The sequence below is a fragment of the Triplophysa dalaica genome, chromosome 8 (genome assembly GCF_015846415.1).
Source record: "Triplophysa dalaica isolate WHDGS20190420 chromosome 8, ASM1584641v1, whole genome shotgun sequence".
In the NCBI taxonomy this organism is placed as follows: Eukaryota; Metazoa; Chordata; class Actinopteri; order Cypriniformes; family Nemacheilidae; genus Triplophysa; species Triplophysa dalaica.
This window is the reverse complement of record NC_079549.1, coordinates 25,088,290-25,103,289: the sequence shown is the minus strand read 5'-3', so window position 1 is coordinate 25,103,289 and position 15,000 is coordinate 25,088,290. Positions and strand designations below refer to the sequence as shown.

Here is a 15,000-nt window from a genome sequence, read left to right as displayed (position 1 = left end):
GGATAAGTGCTTGAATACGTGTTCTGTACGTTTTTTCACTGTTGTTAAATTCCAGCGCGACGGCAAAATGGAAGTTCTTCTTCTCCTCCTTGTTTGTTGCAGGACGGATGTTACGACACACTGCTTTGCAAAAAGGCGGAAGGTAAATTACGTTATAAATCTCCCTCTCCCTCTCCCGCTCTCTCACCGATGACTCTGCGGTTGAAGTAGTCTGGTAACATCCTCTCACACACTGTGGCCAGCAGCCAGAAAGCTTCCTCTTCTTTGGTGTACAAGAGCATCACAGAAGCTAATATATTCATGGACTGTGGACACACAACACACACATGAATCTCACACACACAACATTATCATCTATCATGACCAATATGTGTGTGTGACGGTATTCTGTCACCTGACAGTAACCGATGGTGGGGTTTCTGTAAGCGTAGGCCGTGAGGATTCTACGGAGAGCTGATATTCCCGTGTCGTTCTGGAAGGCGGGATGTTCAGGCAGTGAGCGATGAAGATCTCGCTCGATCTCCTCTGTGGCGACGTTACTCTGACCCCGACACTTCTCCAGCAGATCAGAGTAATAATTCTGATGTGCGGCCAGCGATGAACACGCGTCTGTCCATCAAACATAGAGAAGCCAGATGTGTGTGATAAGAAGTGTTTGTTTCAAGTATTCAGATGAACATCTTACACACAGCCACAGAAGAAGAAGTGAAAGACTGACAGCTGGACTGAAACTCACAAGCTTTGACAGATATAGAATACAGAAGTGCATTTCTTCAGCTGTCATCACCTGAGAAACTGAGCCACAGTTCTCCTCTCAGAGACTCCGGGACGCCGGTCGCCACCAGCTTCTGAATTTTCTCTGTGCGGAACATGTGCACACCTCGACCAAACTCAACAAAATGATCTTCCCATAAACGCTCCTTCACACGCTCAGAGTTCTGAAGAAGATAAAAACATCTCACGTCATCTCCAAAAAACAAGAAATTATATTTTGCATGAATGGAAATAAATCCAAGGAAAGATCTGCTGCACTGTTTCCCCACAATACCCAAAGATACACATGAATTAATGTTATGAAGACATCAAGTGTGACATGTTGTTTTTAATTCAAGATAAATCACTGGCTTTTATTTTCACAAATGTTTTCAGTTCAATCCGAAGCCAAAGGTGAGTCAAAGATGAGAAACACTAACCAGAATGACGGTGTCATATTCACACGTGTGATCAGGTGTATGATGTTGTGCGTGTACTCACGTTTGTGTACTCATCTGATTGGCTGGGATGGAATGTGTCAGCGAGGACCATGTGACGCAGAGCTTTATCAGAGATGATGTTAGTGTCCTCTTCATCTGATTGGACGGTGTCGTAGCAGAAAGTGTAGAATGGTGTGCTGGACATCTAGACAGAGGGAGTGTGTACTTGTGTAAATGATGCCGTCTGAAGATGTGTGTGTGTGTGAGACATGTACCGTGGATTTCTTGCGCTGCTCGTGTCCGCGGTTGACGGCCTGTTTCCAGTGCAGATCTCGCAGTCGCTCACGCAGACTCTCCACTAACTCCTCCCTTCTCTGCAGGTCAATGAGCTGGAAGGCACGCTTACACCGTACGCTGATGATCACGGGGTTGGGCAGAGCGCTGGTGCTGTCTGCTTTCTCAATGACCAGTATCTACACACAGGGTTCAGATGAGGATCAATCATCTGTTTTCACACACATCACAGACTCATTCTACATCATCATGTCCTCTAGATGAATAGTCTTTGAAGGATGCACTCATGATAGAACCCACATTCGGTTGTTTTGTGCTTGGTGAAATAACAGATGTGGTGTAGCGTTCCTTTAAATGATGTGTGATCGTGTCTGTACCTCAGTCAGGGGTATGATGAGTGTACACTGGCCCTCCTCACGACTGCTGAAGCACAAATAGCCGTCTGTGGTATAGAGAGTACCCGCCGTGTGACAACGGGCATGAGGAGTCCAAACCGAGCATGACATCACTTCCTGAAGATGCTCGGCCCGCGGCAAGCCAAAGAGAGAGAGCACGTACTGCCTGAGAGCCTCTTCTTCTAACAACCTGTCACACAAACACACACACATTGTGTTTTCATGTTTTATGGGACCTCTTTTGTATACAGTACAGACTATAAATGTTCCCTTATAACAGTCACCCCACCCCTAAACCAAACCATCACACAAACCCTTCTGTGAGATGAAGGTGACTATAATAAACACTGATGTTTCCTGTCGAGATGAGACTCACAGCCGCTCTATAAATACACACATGCTGCTTTTCACACACAGATGAAAATAACCACACACACACACACACAAACACACACACATGATGTCATGTAACACACACACAACACAAACATGATGTCATGTAACACACACACACAACACAAACATGATGTCATGTATCACACACACACAAACACACACACATGATGTCATGTAACACACACACAACACAAACATGATGGTCATGGAACACACACGTTTCGTTTCTTACTCTTCTAAAGCCGTGTTCACACTTGATTCCCGTGTTTTCAATAAACGTCCGAGCGCTTTTTTTAAAACGCCAGCACCGGCGTCTTTTTCTGTAGCGAATCGCTCTACTTAAGCTCCTTTTTCACAGCTAACCAATGACAGAGATCTGTCGTTTCCATAACAACATGAGAAGAACGTGATTGGTCAAGAAGGGTCCAGCTCAAAAAATAAAGATGTTCTGTTTATAATCCAAATAAACTTCCGTTACGCTCCCTATCTGTTATCTGTTTTTCCGGAAGAAATCATTCAGCTGTATCTCTCTTTTATAAATGTGATCAACTAAATACTCTTTCAAGATACAACGTATGCAACTCTATAGGTACTCAAGATTATTATGAGGTTGGCAGAAACTGTGCGTGTTACCCCATCTTTAATATCATGTATGAAGAGGCAGAAGCTGAATCTACAGAACTTTTAAAGATCTCGTCTTGTTTGTGAAAATGAAAATCCTCTTTACAGGATGAAGCACCAGATTCTCTCATTATATCAGGAGACACATCATAAATTCATCCTGATGTCTCATCCATCTCTTCTCTTGTCACACACACACACCACTGTAACTCACTCTAAAAGAATATTTACATCTAGTGTAAGAAAATAATGTCTTGTTCTCCATGATCTCAGGAGGCTCTGTGATGTTAGACTCAAACACAGCTCCTGATTGGCCGAATGGAGGTGTTTATTTGAACATAATGTGTTGGAATGATGCTGGATGTGATGTAAATTTTGACCTCTTGGTAATGTTGGCGGGGTCCTGCAGTGATTGATCGAGCGTGAGACCCCCGCTGTCCAGCAGTCTACGCAGGGCGATATCAGCCAGCTGACACATGACCTTCATCACATCATCCACATTAAGAAACATGGAGAAATCCCTCTGCTTCTGTCGCGTGTGAACACGGATCACGTCTGTCAGCAGACCCACGGACACACGCTCCAGACGCGTCACCTCCGCCCAGGGAACCAACAGCTTCACTAATCATAATAAATTACATCATAAAGGCTTTGAATGTTGCTGGATTATTGATTACGAAGGAATTGAACTTCTGGACAAACAGAAACATACTGACATGAACCATTGTTGGGAATAACTCTCCACACTGGTTCAGTGATGACATGAATTGATGATTGTGTGTGTTTAAGATCAGACTGTCAGGCCTGAGATATGAACAGGTGGTGATAATGAATGTAAGGTGTAATAGCTGTCACCCTCTTTGCCGAGCAGGAATGAATAGAAAGCGATGTGATTGGTGGTGAGGTAGAGCGAGCCCTGTCGAGGCACACGACCCTTCCAGCAGCAGCATGAGTAATGTGTCACCAGCTTCTCTCGCTGAGGCAAACCGAAACGCTGCTCGAACCGAGACAGATCCTCACGAAACCTCGCCGGGTCCTCTTCCCTCGCTGCCTGACCGCCCAAAACCTCCTCTGCAATCAAACCCTGTGCACACACACACACACATTATATGCTTGTGTGTAGCGTGTGTTTGTGTGTGTGTGATCTTCATGATGGGGTCACACCTTCACTTTGCCCTGTACAAAACTGGCTACGTCTTCTTTGTTCTCAAACACAGCCATGTACGGCATTATGTTGTGCTCCAGCCATTTCCAGTGTCTCTGCACCTCCTCTAGAGTCACTCCTGCCAACACACACAGTGACTGACTACACAACATCCTTGTGTTCATGAGATGACTGTTAGAGACATGATCTTACCACTGGCTATGACCCAGCTGACTTGACACCCTGGCACGTGAAGAACCAGCCGGAATGGAGCCGCACGCGCATTGGAGTCCAACACAGTGTCCAACGCTCCAACCAGCAAACCTACAACACACATCACATTCCATTACATCCCATCCCGTACAATCACATACTGTCACATCACATAGTATCCCATACAATTACATCCCGTCACATACTATCACATCCCATACTATCAAATCACATACAATCACATCACATACAATCACATCCCATACTGTCACATCACATGCTATCACATCCCATACTATCAAATCACATACAATCATATCACATTACATACAATCACATCCCATACTGTCACATCACATACAATCACATCACATACAATCATATCCCATACTGTCACATCACATCACATAGAATCACATCACATACAGTCACATCACATCCCATAACATACAATCACATCACATACAATCACATCACATACTGTCACATCACATCCCATCACATACAATCACATCACATACAATCACATCACATCACATACAATCACATCCCATACTGTCACATCACATGCTATCACATCCCATACTATCAAATCACATACAATCATATCACATCACATACAATCACATCCCATACTGTCACATCACATACAATCACATCACATACAATCATATCCCATACTGTCACATCACATCACATAGAATCACATCACATACAGTCACATCACATCCCATCACATACAATCGCATCACATACTGTCACATCACATAGAATCACATCACATACAGTCACATCACATCCCATAACATACAATCACATCACATACTGTCACATCACATACTGTCACATCACATACAATCACATCACATACAATCATATCCCATACTGTCACATCACATCACATAGAATCACATCACATACAATCACATCACATCACATACAATCACATACAATCACATCACATACTGTCACATCACATCCCATAACATACAATCCCATCACATACAATCCCATCACATACAATCACATCACATACAATCACATTCCACCCCAACACATCCCATCACATCTCATCACATACGATCTCAATGACTAGCTCTCCAGGATCAGGGTTGGAGATCCCTGTTATAAATGAATGCTGCATATCTGCATCAGAATGTCAGACAGATAATAAACACACATTATTAACGCAGAGATGGAAATACAAATGTTGTTTAAATAAGGGAACCAACCCTAAAGAGATGTGTCTAGTCATGATCAAAAATGTTCATGGCTACTTTCACAATGAATAATAGAGAGAACAGAGAACAGAAAACATCACAAAGAAAAAGTCCGCAAGTTGAACAGGTCATGATGAATATATAAACATACAGAAACATTTTTACAGGAAAACAAACTGATGACCCATAATCCTGCAGATATCCACCAATCAGAGAAATAGTTTATTATTTTCATGAAGAATTTGTGCTGCACTCTTCACACATGTGTGCAGAAGAATCATTTATATATCAATACCTCAGTAAGTACATTTTAAATAGCCGGCTGCTTCATTCATGAATCAAAGGTCAGTTTTGACAGTAGAAGTCATGAGTGAAAAAGTGAAAGCTGAGATTGAGTCGTCACATGTGTGATCTGGTCCAGAGAAGCTTTGGAATCATGACAGCATCTGTGACAGCAAATTAAACTGATCTGGTGTGCAATGATGCTGAGATATGTTTCTCAAGAGATGAATGCTGTTGTCAGTGGAGTTTCATTAAAGCATCAGCACAACGTCTTTATTAAAGATCCTTTAGGAGAAATACTGAGTCTAATGAAGTAAGAAGAATACACAACTCTCTTCTGCAGTCATGAAGAAATCTACTAGAGTTCTCGTGTCTGTGTGTGTGTGTAGTGAGTAGTGTGTAGTGTGTAGTGTGTGTAGTGAATAGTGAGTGTAGTGTGTGTAGTGAGTAGTGTGTAATGGGTAGTGTGTGTAGTGTGTAGTGTGTGTAGTGTGTGTAGTCTCGTTGACGGAATGAGTCCAGCTGAGACAAAAGAAAAGCAGGATGTTTGTCTACAGACTTCAGCAAACTGAGAGCTGAGAATCCTCAGAAAGAAAACAGGTTTTTAATGTGACGTCACGATGTCATTTGATGAAACTCGTGTTTGTTTATCTCACCTGTGATTCTTCCTCCGGTCTCTCCGTGTCCTCTCCGGTGCTGCAGCAGGAAATAATCGTTGGTTCTGTCCGTCACCCAAAGTTTCAGCGCGTTTTTCAACACGACTTCTTCAGGAGAGACCCACATCCTCACACACACCAGCGGCTCGAGCTGTTTCAATCTTGTGCGCGTTCACATTCTCATATTCCGCCCATAACAGCAGCTTGTCTCTCTCTCTCTCTCTCTCACACACACACACAGCAGCTGTATGATGAACAAACTGAGACTGTTTACTTCCGCTTTTCCTGCGCGAGGATCCGGCGAGGAACTTTCATTTCACCGTCACTCCCTCACGTTTCTAAGTAGGACGACCATACAACAGTTAGAAACGAGGCTGCTTCTGAATCCGTGTATCATTCGTTCTTTTCATATTCAATTGAGATTCCAAAATCGGAAAATTAAAAAACGGTTTGTTATTTCGTTATTCGTTTATAAATGTGATACCAAAAAACAAATAACGGGTCATTTTTCGTACTTTTGATTTAATGCTCAGATCAAAAATAGGAAATGAAATAAAGGGGACACGACAGATTTTGATTTTGAGATTTAATTTGTTCGATTTGGGTAAACCGGAAGTTATCTTCGTGTGTATGTGTTGCACTTGGAAGTTTGCCGCATTTGCAAAAAGTTAAAAGAAGCCTGAAAATCCTCAATCTTGCAGTGATTGACTAAGTAATTGTTTTTGTAATTTCGTATCGACACCATGGCCGTACTGGAATCATATGCTGATTTAATTAAAGACTTATTTGAAACTGTCAAGACACATAAAGAGATGTCAACTACGCTGCAGAAGATGGGTATCCAGCGATGTTCTGCTACAAAATGCTACAATAAAAATATCTGCTTTTTGGCTAGATGTTAGTCATGAATACTGGGTATAACTCCAATGTAGAACGTCTAACGCACCCTCAAAGAACTCGAGATATGGCACCCCAAATTGTCCAATAACCCAAAAATGCTACAGTAAAACTGTTTTCTTGCATGACGGTAGACATCAAGACAAGGTGTAACCTAGCTGTGGAACTTTTAACGCACCATCAAAGACATACTTGTACAAAAACACAGTTCTGTGTCAAAGTTTACTTAAATATATATACATGTAACTACATAGCAGTAATATAATGTGTGTATAATGCACTGGCTAAGACCAACAAGAGTATAATAAATTGTATAAGAACAATGGATCAGTAAAAAATTAGAATAAGCTTTATTTTCAAATTGTGCACACAAAGACAAGCAACGTGTTGTGGTTTCAGGAGCTCAGAATGAAAAAATACAGTATAGACAAACAAAGGAAATAGAAAAAATAAATATATAGAATAAAAACAGTTAATTATATATATGCAAAGTATAACAAAACGGTGTATACTATGTTTTTTTTACAAATATACACGTAAATTACTCATGCATAAACCGTACTGCATGTTCTGCACCAGAATATTGCACTTTCAAACATGTAGGTACTTTTGGATTCGATTAATATTCATGGTGGACATAGGCTGCCTAAAAAAACTGTTCGATCAAAGTAATATAGAGAATGTTAAGGGGAGTGGGTGATGGAGGTTCCACGTGAAGTTCACGGTCATCTCAAGGGGCATTCAGCAGGTCATGACTTAGACAGCGAGCAGCAGCCCATCCTCTGTGCACTCTCTCTCACACACGCACGCAGGCAGGCACAGACACACGCCAACAGACACACACACACGCGCGCGCACACAGAAACACACACACAAAAAAGTTTTTATTTTAAAAACGTAAAAGAAGAGAAACGCGAGATGGTCCCTAAGAAGCTAAGCGTGAATAAGAAACTGCGAATAAGAAGCTGGATTCAGCCTCGTCTCATTTCAGAACTTCGCTGGATACCCATCTTCTGCAGCGTAGTTGACATCTCTTTATGTGTCCTGACAGTTTCAAATAAGTCTTTAATTAAATCAGCATATGATTCCAGTGCGGCCAGGGTGTCGATACGAAATTACAAAAAAAATTACTTAGTCAATCACTGCAAGATTGAGGGTTTTCAGGCTTCTTTTAACTGCAACACATACACACGAAGATAACTTCCGGTTTACCCAAATCGAACAAATTAAATCTCAAAATCAAAATCTGTCGTGTCCCCTTTATTTCATTTCCTATTTTTGATCTGAGCATTAAATCAAAAGTACGAAAAATGACCCGTTATTTGTTTTTTGGTATCACATTTATAAACGAATAACGAAATAACAAACCGTTTTTTAATTTTCCGATTTTGGAATCTCAATTGAATATGAAAAGAACGAATGATACACGGATTCTTCTGGTTTATCATTATTATTATTATTATGTCATCTTTTTCTTGCAGATACATGTGATCTGATTAAATGTCTGTGAGGAAATCTACTGAGATCTACTGAGTCAAGGACTTTCGTCATATTTTTGTTTAAATTTGTTGTAAATTGTAGTGATTTTAACGGCATGACAGACAATCATACACGTCACACTCTGACAGCGAATGAGAGACCCGCCTCTCTAGCCAATCAGAAGACTTCAGAAACACTCTCTCCTGTCAATCATCTTACGCGTTTGGGATCACTAACATCGGGTTGGCAGACGTGTATTTTAGGCGTGTTCTCAAAGTGATGTCTGGTCTCTTTCGGATAACAGCACATTTAATTGATGATGATTATTTCTTAATTTTTATTATATGTAATGTGGCTATTATTATTAATGATCATTACAATATAAAGAGAATCTTGAGTTGAGTCTTCTCATTGACAATAAATAAAACGGGCCGTAAAAGTATTACACAATAAAAATAGACAAACTAAAAGAACGAGCGCACATTTTAAACACAATTTTAAAGATAAAGAATAAAGTGCCCATACATTAATTAATGCGTCATTGATTGACAGCGCGGTCTGGACATCACGTCCAGCACCGTATATGGACATTTTGTCTCAAAGCGGAAGTTGGTTCAACGGCTATTATCTTCCCGCACTCATCTTTTCCGAAGAATTTAAACATTCTTATACGACGTCTTTTGTATCAGTGTAATTTCATGGGCATCTAAATTATTTCCTTAAAATGTGTAGTCGAGTGATTGATCAAAAGGTTATTATGTATTTTCCCGTGTAAAAGATGACGCTCGTGTTCCGCCGGAGGGAAATGCGGTGCGCTCCTTCTGTTTCCGGTGCAGGGAGTTACTAGAGAGGTGCGATTCACAAAGCAGGACAAACAACGGCGTCAAAATGCAGGTTTGTGTAGTTTAACTCGCGGTAACTTAAAACTTGGTTTTAGAATGATCGGAGTTGTAAAGGTTGGTAGTTTCCTCATTGGTTTCGTGTGATTGACTGTGACAGATGGTTGATGTGGTCCGACACTGGGAGTTTGATCATGAACATTTAAATGTCGAATATGTTTGTTGTTCTGTTAGTGTTTGTGTGGTGTAAAATCTGCTCTATCCATTATTATATTAATGGACACACGAGCAGGCTCTAAATCCAATAAAAGAAAAGAAGAAAGGTCTGTGGACCAGTAATTCCATTGTTTAAGAAGTATGAGAACTCTACTGGCTCTGGTTGATGACATGATATTTGAGTGTTTATATGTCTTTAATTGTAGGACCCAAACGCAGATACAGAATGGAATGACATCCTGCGGAAGAAGGGCATTCTTCCCCCTAAACAAACCCAAAAAGATGAGGAGGAAGAAGAAGAGGAGCAGCAACTCCGTCAACTGTCTGTTGGTAAGACACGCAGAAGTCTGTAAAAGTGTGTAGAGCAGAATATTCTTGTAACGTTTGTAATAAAAGTATTTGTTTTCAGTGAAGACCTATGAGGACATGACTCTAGGGGAACTTGAAGAGAATGAAGATGAGTTTAACGAAGAGGATGAGATGGCCATAGAGATGTACAGGTCAGTTTATATGTACACACATTTATTGATCAAATTTATGGAGGCATATGTATGTTTGGGTTTACACAGAGAAGTTTGTGCAAGAGCTCTGTATTTATATTTTTTTCAAACATTCTGGTTAGAATTTATATAAAACTGAAACATTTTGATTCTTGTACATCTCTCTCACAGACAGAAGAGACTTGCAGAGTGGAAAGCTAACCAGATAAAGAACGTCTTTGGAGAACTGAATGAGATCTCCGGTCAGGATTATATAAAGGAGGTGAATAAAGCTGGCGAGGGAATCTGGGTGATTCTGCATCTCTACAAACAGGGGTGAGAAGCATTTATATCAAGTTTTCTATATAATGTATATGGGGTCATATTATTGATCATTCACAATCAAAAACCATAACTGTATGGTTTTTGAAAGACCATTTATATGCCAGTTATTCTCCATTTGTAGTTTAATTACATGTATGGGGCTTCAAAAGTCTTTTAAATGTGATTTTTTTTTTTTTTTTTGTCAACATAAGATTTAAGGCCGCTTTGCACATCAGATTGTTCTTGTGCGTGTTGCTGTAGTTGTTTTGACTAATATCACTTTGTGTCCATCAGAATCCCTCTGTGCACACTGATAAACCAGCATCTGTCGGTACTGGCCCACAAGTTTCCTCAAACAAAGTTTCTTAAGTCTATTTCCACCACCTGCATTGCCAACTACCCCGACCGGAACCTGCCCACAGTGTTTGTGTATAAAGAGGGCGAAATGAAGGGCCAGTTCATCGGCCCGCTTGTGTTTGGAGGAATGAACCTGAAGTGTGACGGTAAATCTAACGTGTCTTTTATTCCATTTGTTTGTTTGAAAAAGAATGCTATCTTCACTATAACAGATCCCTCAGAATTAAGAACATATGTTGATAATGATGGATAAAATAATGAATTAATGTCTGTCGTTATTTATTCATCTTCATCATGAATTGTGTTAAGTGGTTTAAATTATTGAATGTTTTTGTATGGTGTCAGAGCTGGAGTGGCGTTTATCAGAGACGGGTGCTATCAAGACTGACCTGGAGGAAAATCCCAGAAAACAGATCCAGGATCAACTTATGACGTCCATTCGCTGCTCCGCACCTAACCTCAATGAGGAAGACTCTGATGAAGACTGAAGATCTGAACACTGACATCATCAGCAGGACTGCTGGAGTCTGAAACAGAGCGGCTGTGATGCTGAAGTGATTTGAGAGGACAGCGTGTCTATCACCCCCACTGCGATCACCACCACTGCTGCTGAACCTTGTTTCTAACTCTGTGCCATATTAAAGAGACGAATGCTCTCTCATTCTGATGGTAACTCTGGATGACGCCAGCGCCTCAGAACATTTTAAACAAACCGTCGTTAAATTGACTATTTATCAGAGAAGCCAATCTTTTTATATATGACTTGAAATAATATTAATAGAACCTTTTGTCACTTCAATGCTTGTCACCAGCTATTATATAAAGCAGAATAAATAACATGAATATCAACTATGACTTATTTTATCTTGTGTTTGTTTGTGTGTATGAAGTGGCTCTAGCGACAGCGGTAGAACACATAACAAGTGTGAGGCTAAATTTAATATAGAAATTTGTTATTTATTTTAAGTTTGACAGAAATCCGAATGCAGCTGTAACACCGCATCTCAATTCTCCCATCACAGCCAGAACATCCCAGATCAGTGCAGAACTGTGGAGAGAAAACCACATCAATAAAACCTCTCTCGCGCACATCATATTCCCACAGCCGCTGCAAACATCTGCAAGTCTAAGAAAGTCTCTGCAGTGTCTAACTTCTATCTTCTTGTGCTCAGAATTAAAATATGACATCAGATAGACTAGAAAACCAATGATTGAAAGTCAACAGATGAAAGTGTGTGGAGTGAGAACAGTTTCAAATGAAGCGTGTGAACGCACCTTAAGTGAATCTTCCAGAAGGTCCGCAGACATCCTTCAGCTTCTCTAAGACAAACACACACATTAGTCCAAGATGATGACAGCACTAGTGTAGATGTTCTCTGTGTATCATTTTAAGTCAGCATGCAGTGTAAGGACGAATGAAACCTGTTGTTTCTTTCTGCGCAGAGACAGTTTCGGGGAGAGACGCATCAGCGGGTGAACTGAATGAGACTGAAAACAAAGAGTTTCAAAAGGTGAAGGTATTCAGACGTAGTAGGATGGATTCATTCTATACAGTAGATTAGATCAAATATATGAAGAGACGGATACCTCTCTGTCTACTGATCCAACTGAATTCTGTGCTTTAGAATAATGAAACAGAAACTGAAGAACAGAAGATGAGGAGAATGTTTACACTGTCATCAGATAATGACAGCGAGCAGCTCGACCTTTCACAGTGTCACATGTTGTGAAGCAGCTTTACAGTTCATATGTGACCCTGGATCACAAAACCAGTCTTAAGAAGCACAGGAACATTTTTAGTAAAAGACGAAAAATACATTGTATGGGTCAAATTTTAGATTTTACTTTTATGCCAAAAATCATTAGGATATAAAGTAAAGATCATGTTCCATGAAGATATTAGTAAATTTCCTACCTTAAATATATCAAAACTTAGATGGCCTGCTACTGTGCCTCTAAATAACAACTTTAAAGGCGTTTTCTCAATGTTTCGATTTTTTTGCACCCTCAGATTCCAGAGTTATAAACGTCTGTATCTCCACTAGCTTTTGTCCTATTCTAACAACTCGTACGTCAATAGACAGCTTAATTATTCATCATTCAGATTATGTAAAAATATCAATTAAAATTAAATATCAATATTTTGCTGTCCAGGGTCATTTTTGTGTGTTTGTACAGATATAGCAGTGGTACATTCGCACTGATGATAAAATACAAGTGTTTGAAGGGTTTCTGAGTAGATAGAAGACTTACCCTCTTGAAAACATTCTGAATCTGCTCCTGTGAACACACACACACACACATTATTCAGACATATGAACATGTTATGATGTAAGTGTAGAAACTCTCGTTCACCTGCTTCTGATCCCTCCACTCCAGATCACACAATAAAGTCAATAAAGCAGATCCCTAAAACACACACAGTACTGAAATATATCAGCACATTTAAAAACAAAACCAACATTTTTATTATAACTGCTAAAAACATGTTTACCTGAATATAATCTCCATAGTCCTCACAGTCTTTCAGAGGAGCTGGAAAACTTTCTAAACTCAAACACATCAAGACATTGACATGACAAAACTGTCTCAATTTACCTTCATAACATTTCACTGATAAGTATAAAAAGCCTTCACCATATTAGAGAACCAACCCCAAAACTAAAATAAATTGCTGATTCACACACAATTGTTCATGAATGATGTTTTGTTTTGTATAAACTGCAGTTAAATTGTGCGTCTTTTAGTCTTTTTACACAAAGGAAATTCACTACTTCTTTTGAATTATTTATATCAAACTACTTTTAGTTTTGTAATACTATTTTTGTTGTCATTTATAAAGCATGATGAAGATGAGGTATACTCACCAACAGCTGAATAAAAGCTGCTGACAGACCAAACTAAACCACAAATCACATAAAAGTGTCGAAAACACGCGCTCATCATGTCTGTCTGCTCACTTCTGATACTCTGACTATAGTTACCTGACTGACTGACATACTAGTCAAGAAGGAGAGAGAGGGAGAGACAGAGAGAGAGAGAGAGAGAGAGAGAGAGAGAGAGAGAGACCAATCAACACCAGCACTGAGTCCACTGGAGAGAAATAAACAGAGATAGGGTCCACGTGCTCAAACCCACGAACATACATACAGTAAGTCCACTTCATTAAGAGTCAAAACAAGCAGATTGCCCATTTTATTATCAATTCTGTGGAAAATCACAACATGAAGTTTGACTTTAAACTGAAGATCTGCACGAGATGTAAATCCAGTCATTCATTGATTCATTCAAACACGCACGTGCACATTTATTCATACACATTTATTTTGTAAATTACAATAAAGATTTTCGCCTCATAAATCAGATGGAGGGAAACTCTTACACTTATTTATTTCCTTTAAGATGAGAAGGACAACAGGAAACAGTCGAGTCTAAATAAAGCCTGAACATTGAGCTACAGCTGATTATTAAATTCATCTCTTCTGAATGATAGAAAACAACAATAGTAATACATCAACCATTTGAAATCTAAATGATTGCTGTCAATGTTTTGACCACTAAATAATCACTTTAAAATAAATCAAAGAGAGAGTCTTGTGTTACAAACAAAATAAATCAATAAATATATAAAGATACAAAAATCAAAAGAGGAAATGAGACAAAAAAATACTTAAATGAAAATCCAGGCTAAAGTCTCAAAATCTAATTGTGAGATCACCAAAGAGCATCAACGTTTTATTCATTATTTTACGATGGTATATTACAGACATGAAGATTATACCCTAACAGAATGTTCTTTACATTATTTAGGAAAATTTTATCTAGAAAACAGTACATTTAAAAAAATGGGTTATTTCTTTTACAGATAGGCTAGTCAGACACACTTTTCTTATTTTTCACATATATTTTTTTGGCATTGTTGAATTTCTGTCATTTACATTGTAAAATTTGAAATGTTTTACTTTATTCCAGATTAGACATATTTTTTCCGCACA

At 39.5% G+C, this 15,000-nt stretch overlaps 2 protein-coding genes across 3 annotated transcripts in view; one reads left to right on the top strand and one right to left on the bottom strand.

Moving 5' to 3' along the window:
* LOC130427140 (TBC1 domain family member 8) overlaps positions 1-6,565 on the bottom strand; it is an 11,928-nt gene extending 5,363 nt beyond the window's left edge. Inside the window, exons 1-11 of the mRNA XM_056754202.1 lie at positions 6,415-6,565; positions 4,257-4,367; positions 4,064-4,182; positions 3,755-3,983; positions 3,280-3,520; positions 1,865-2,072; positions 1,469-1,666; positions 1,255-1,398; positions 788-938; positions 395-609; positions 188-305 (exon numbers count right to left, since the gene is read on the bottom strand). Of these exons, the coding sequence (XP_056610180.1) occupies positions 188-305; positions 395-609; positions 788-938; positions 1,255-1,398; positions 1,469-1,666; positions 1,865-2,072; positions 3,280-3,520; positions 3,755-3,983; positions 4,064-4,182; positions 4,257-4,367; positions 6,415-6,541 (1,861 nt within the window). The 5' untranslated portion in view covers positions 6,542-6,565. The remainder of the gene's footprint in view (positions 1-187; positions 306-394; positions 610-787; positions 939-1,254; positions 1,399-1,468; positions 1,667-1,864; positions 2,073-3,279; positions 3,521-3,754; positions 3,984-4,063; positions 4,183-4,256; positions 4,368-6,414) is intronic.
* Positions 6,566-6,662: 97 nt separating this feature from the next.
* pdcl3 (phosducin-like 3) lies at positions 6,663-11,854 on the top strand. 2 transcript variants are annotated; one of them, XM_056754206.1, is made up of 7 exons: positions 6,663-6,756; positions 9,569-9,684; positions 10,052-10,175; positions 10,255-10,345; positions 10,517-10,660; positions 10,943-11,151; positions 11,351-11,854. In XM_056754206.1, exons 1-7 carry the CDS (start codon positions 6,663-6,665, stop codon positions 11,491-11,493), a joined length of 921 nt encoding a protein of 306 aa, XP_056610184.1. In that variant the 3' UTR covers positions 11,494-11,854. The 2 variants fall into 2 exon arrangements, with proteins under 2 accessions (XP_056610184.1, XP_056610182.1); XM_056754204.1 differs by lacking the exon at positions 6,663-6,756 and adding an exon at positions 8,891-9,032.
* Positions 11,855-15,000: the final 3,146 nt, after the last annotated feature.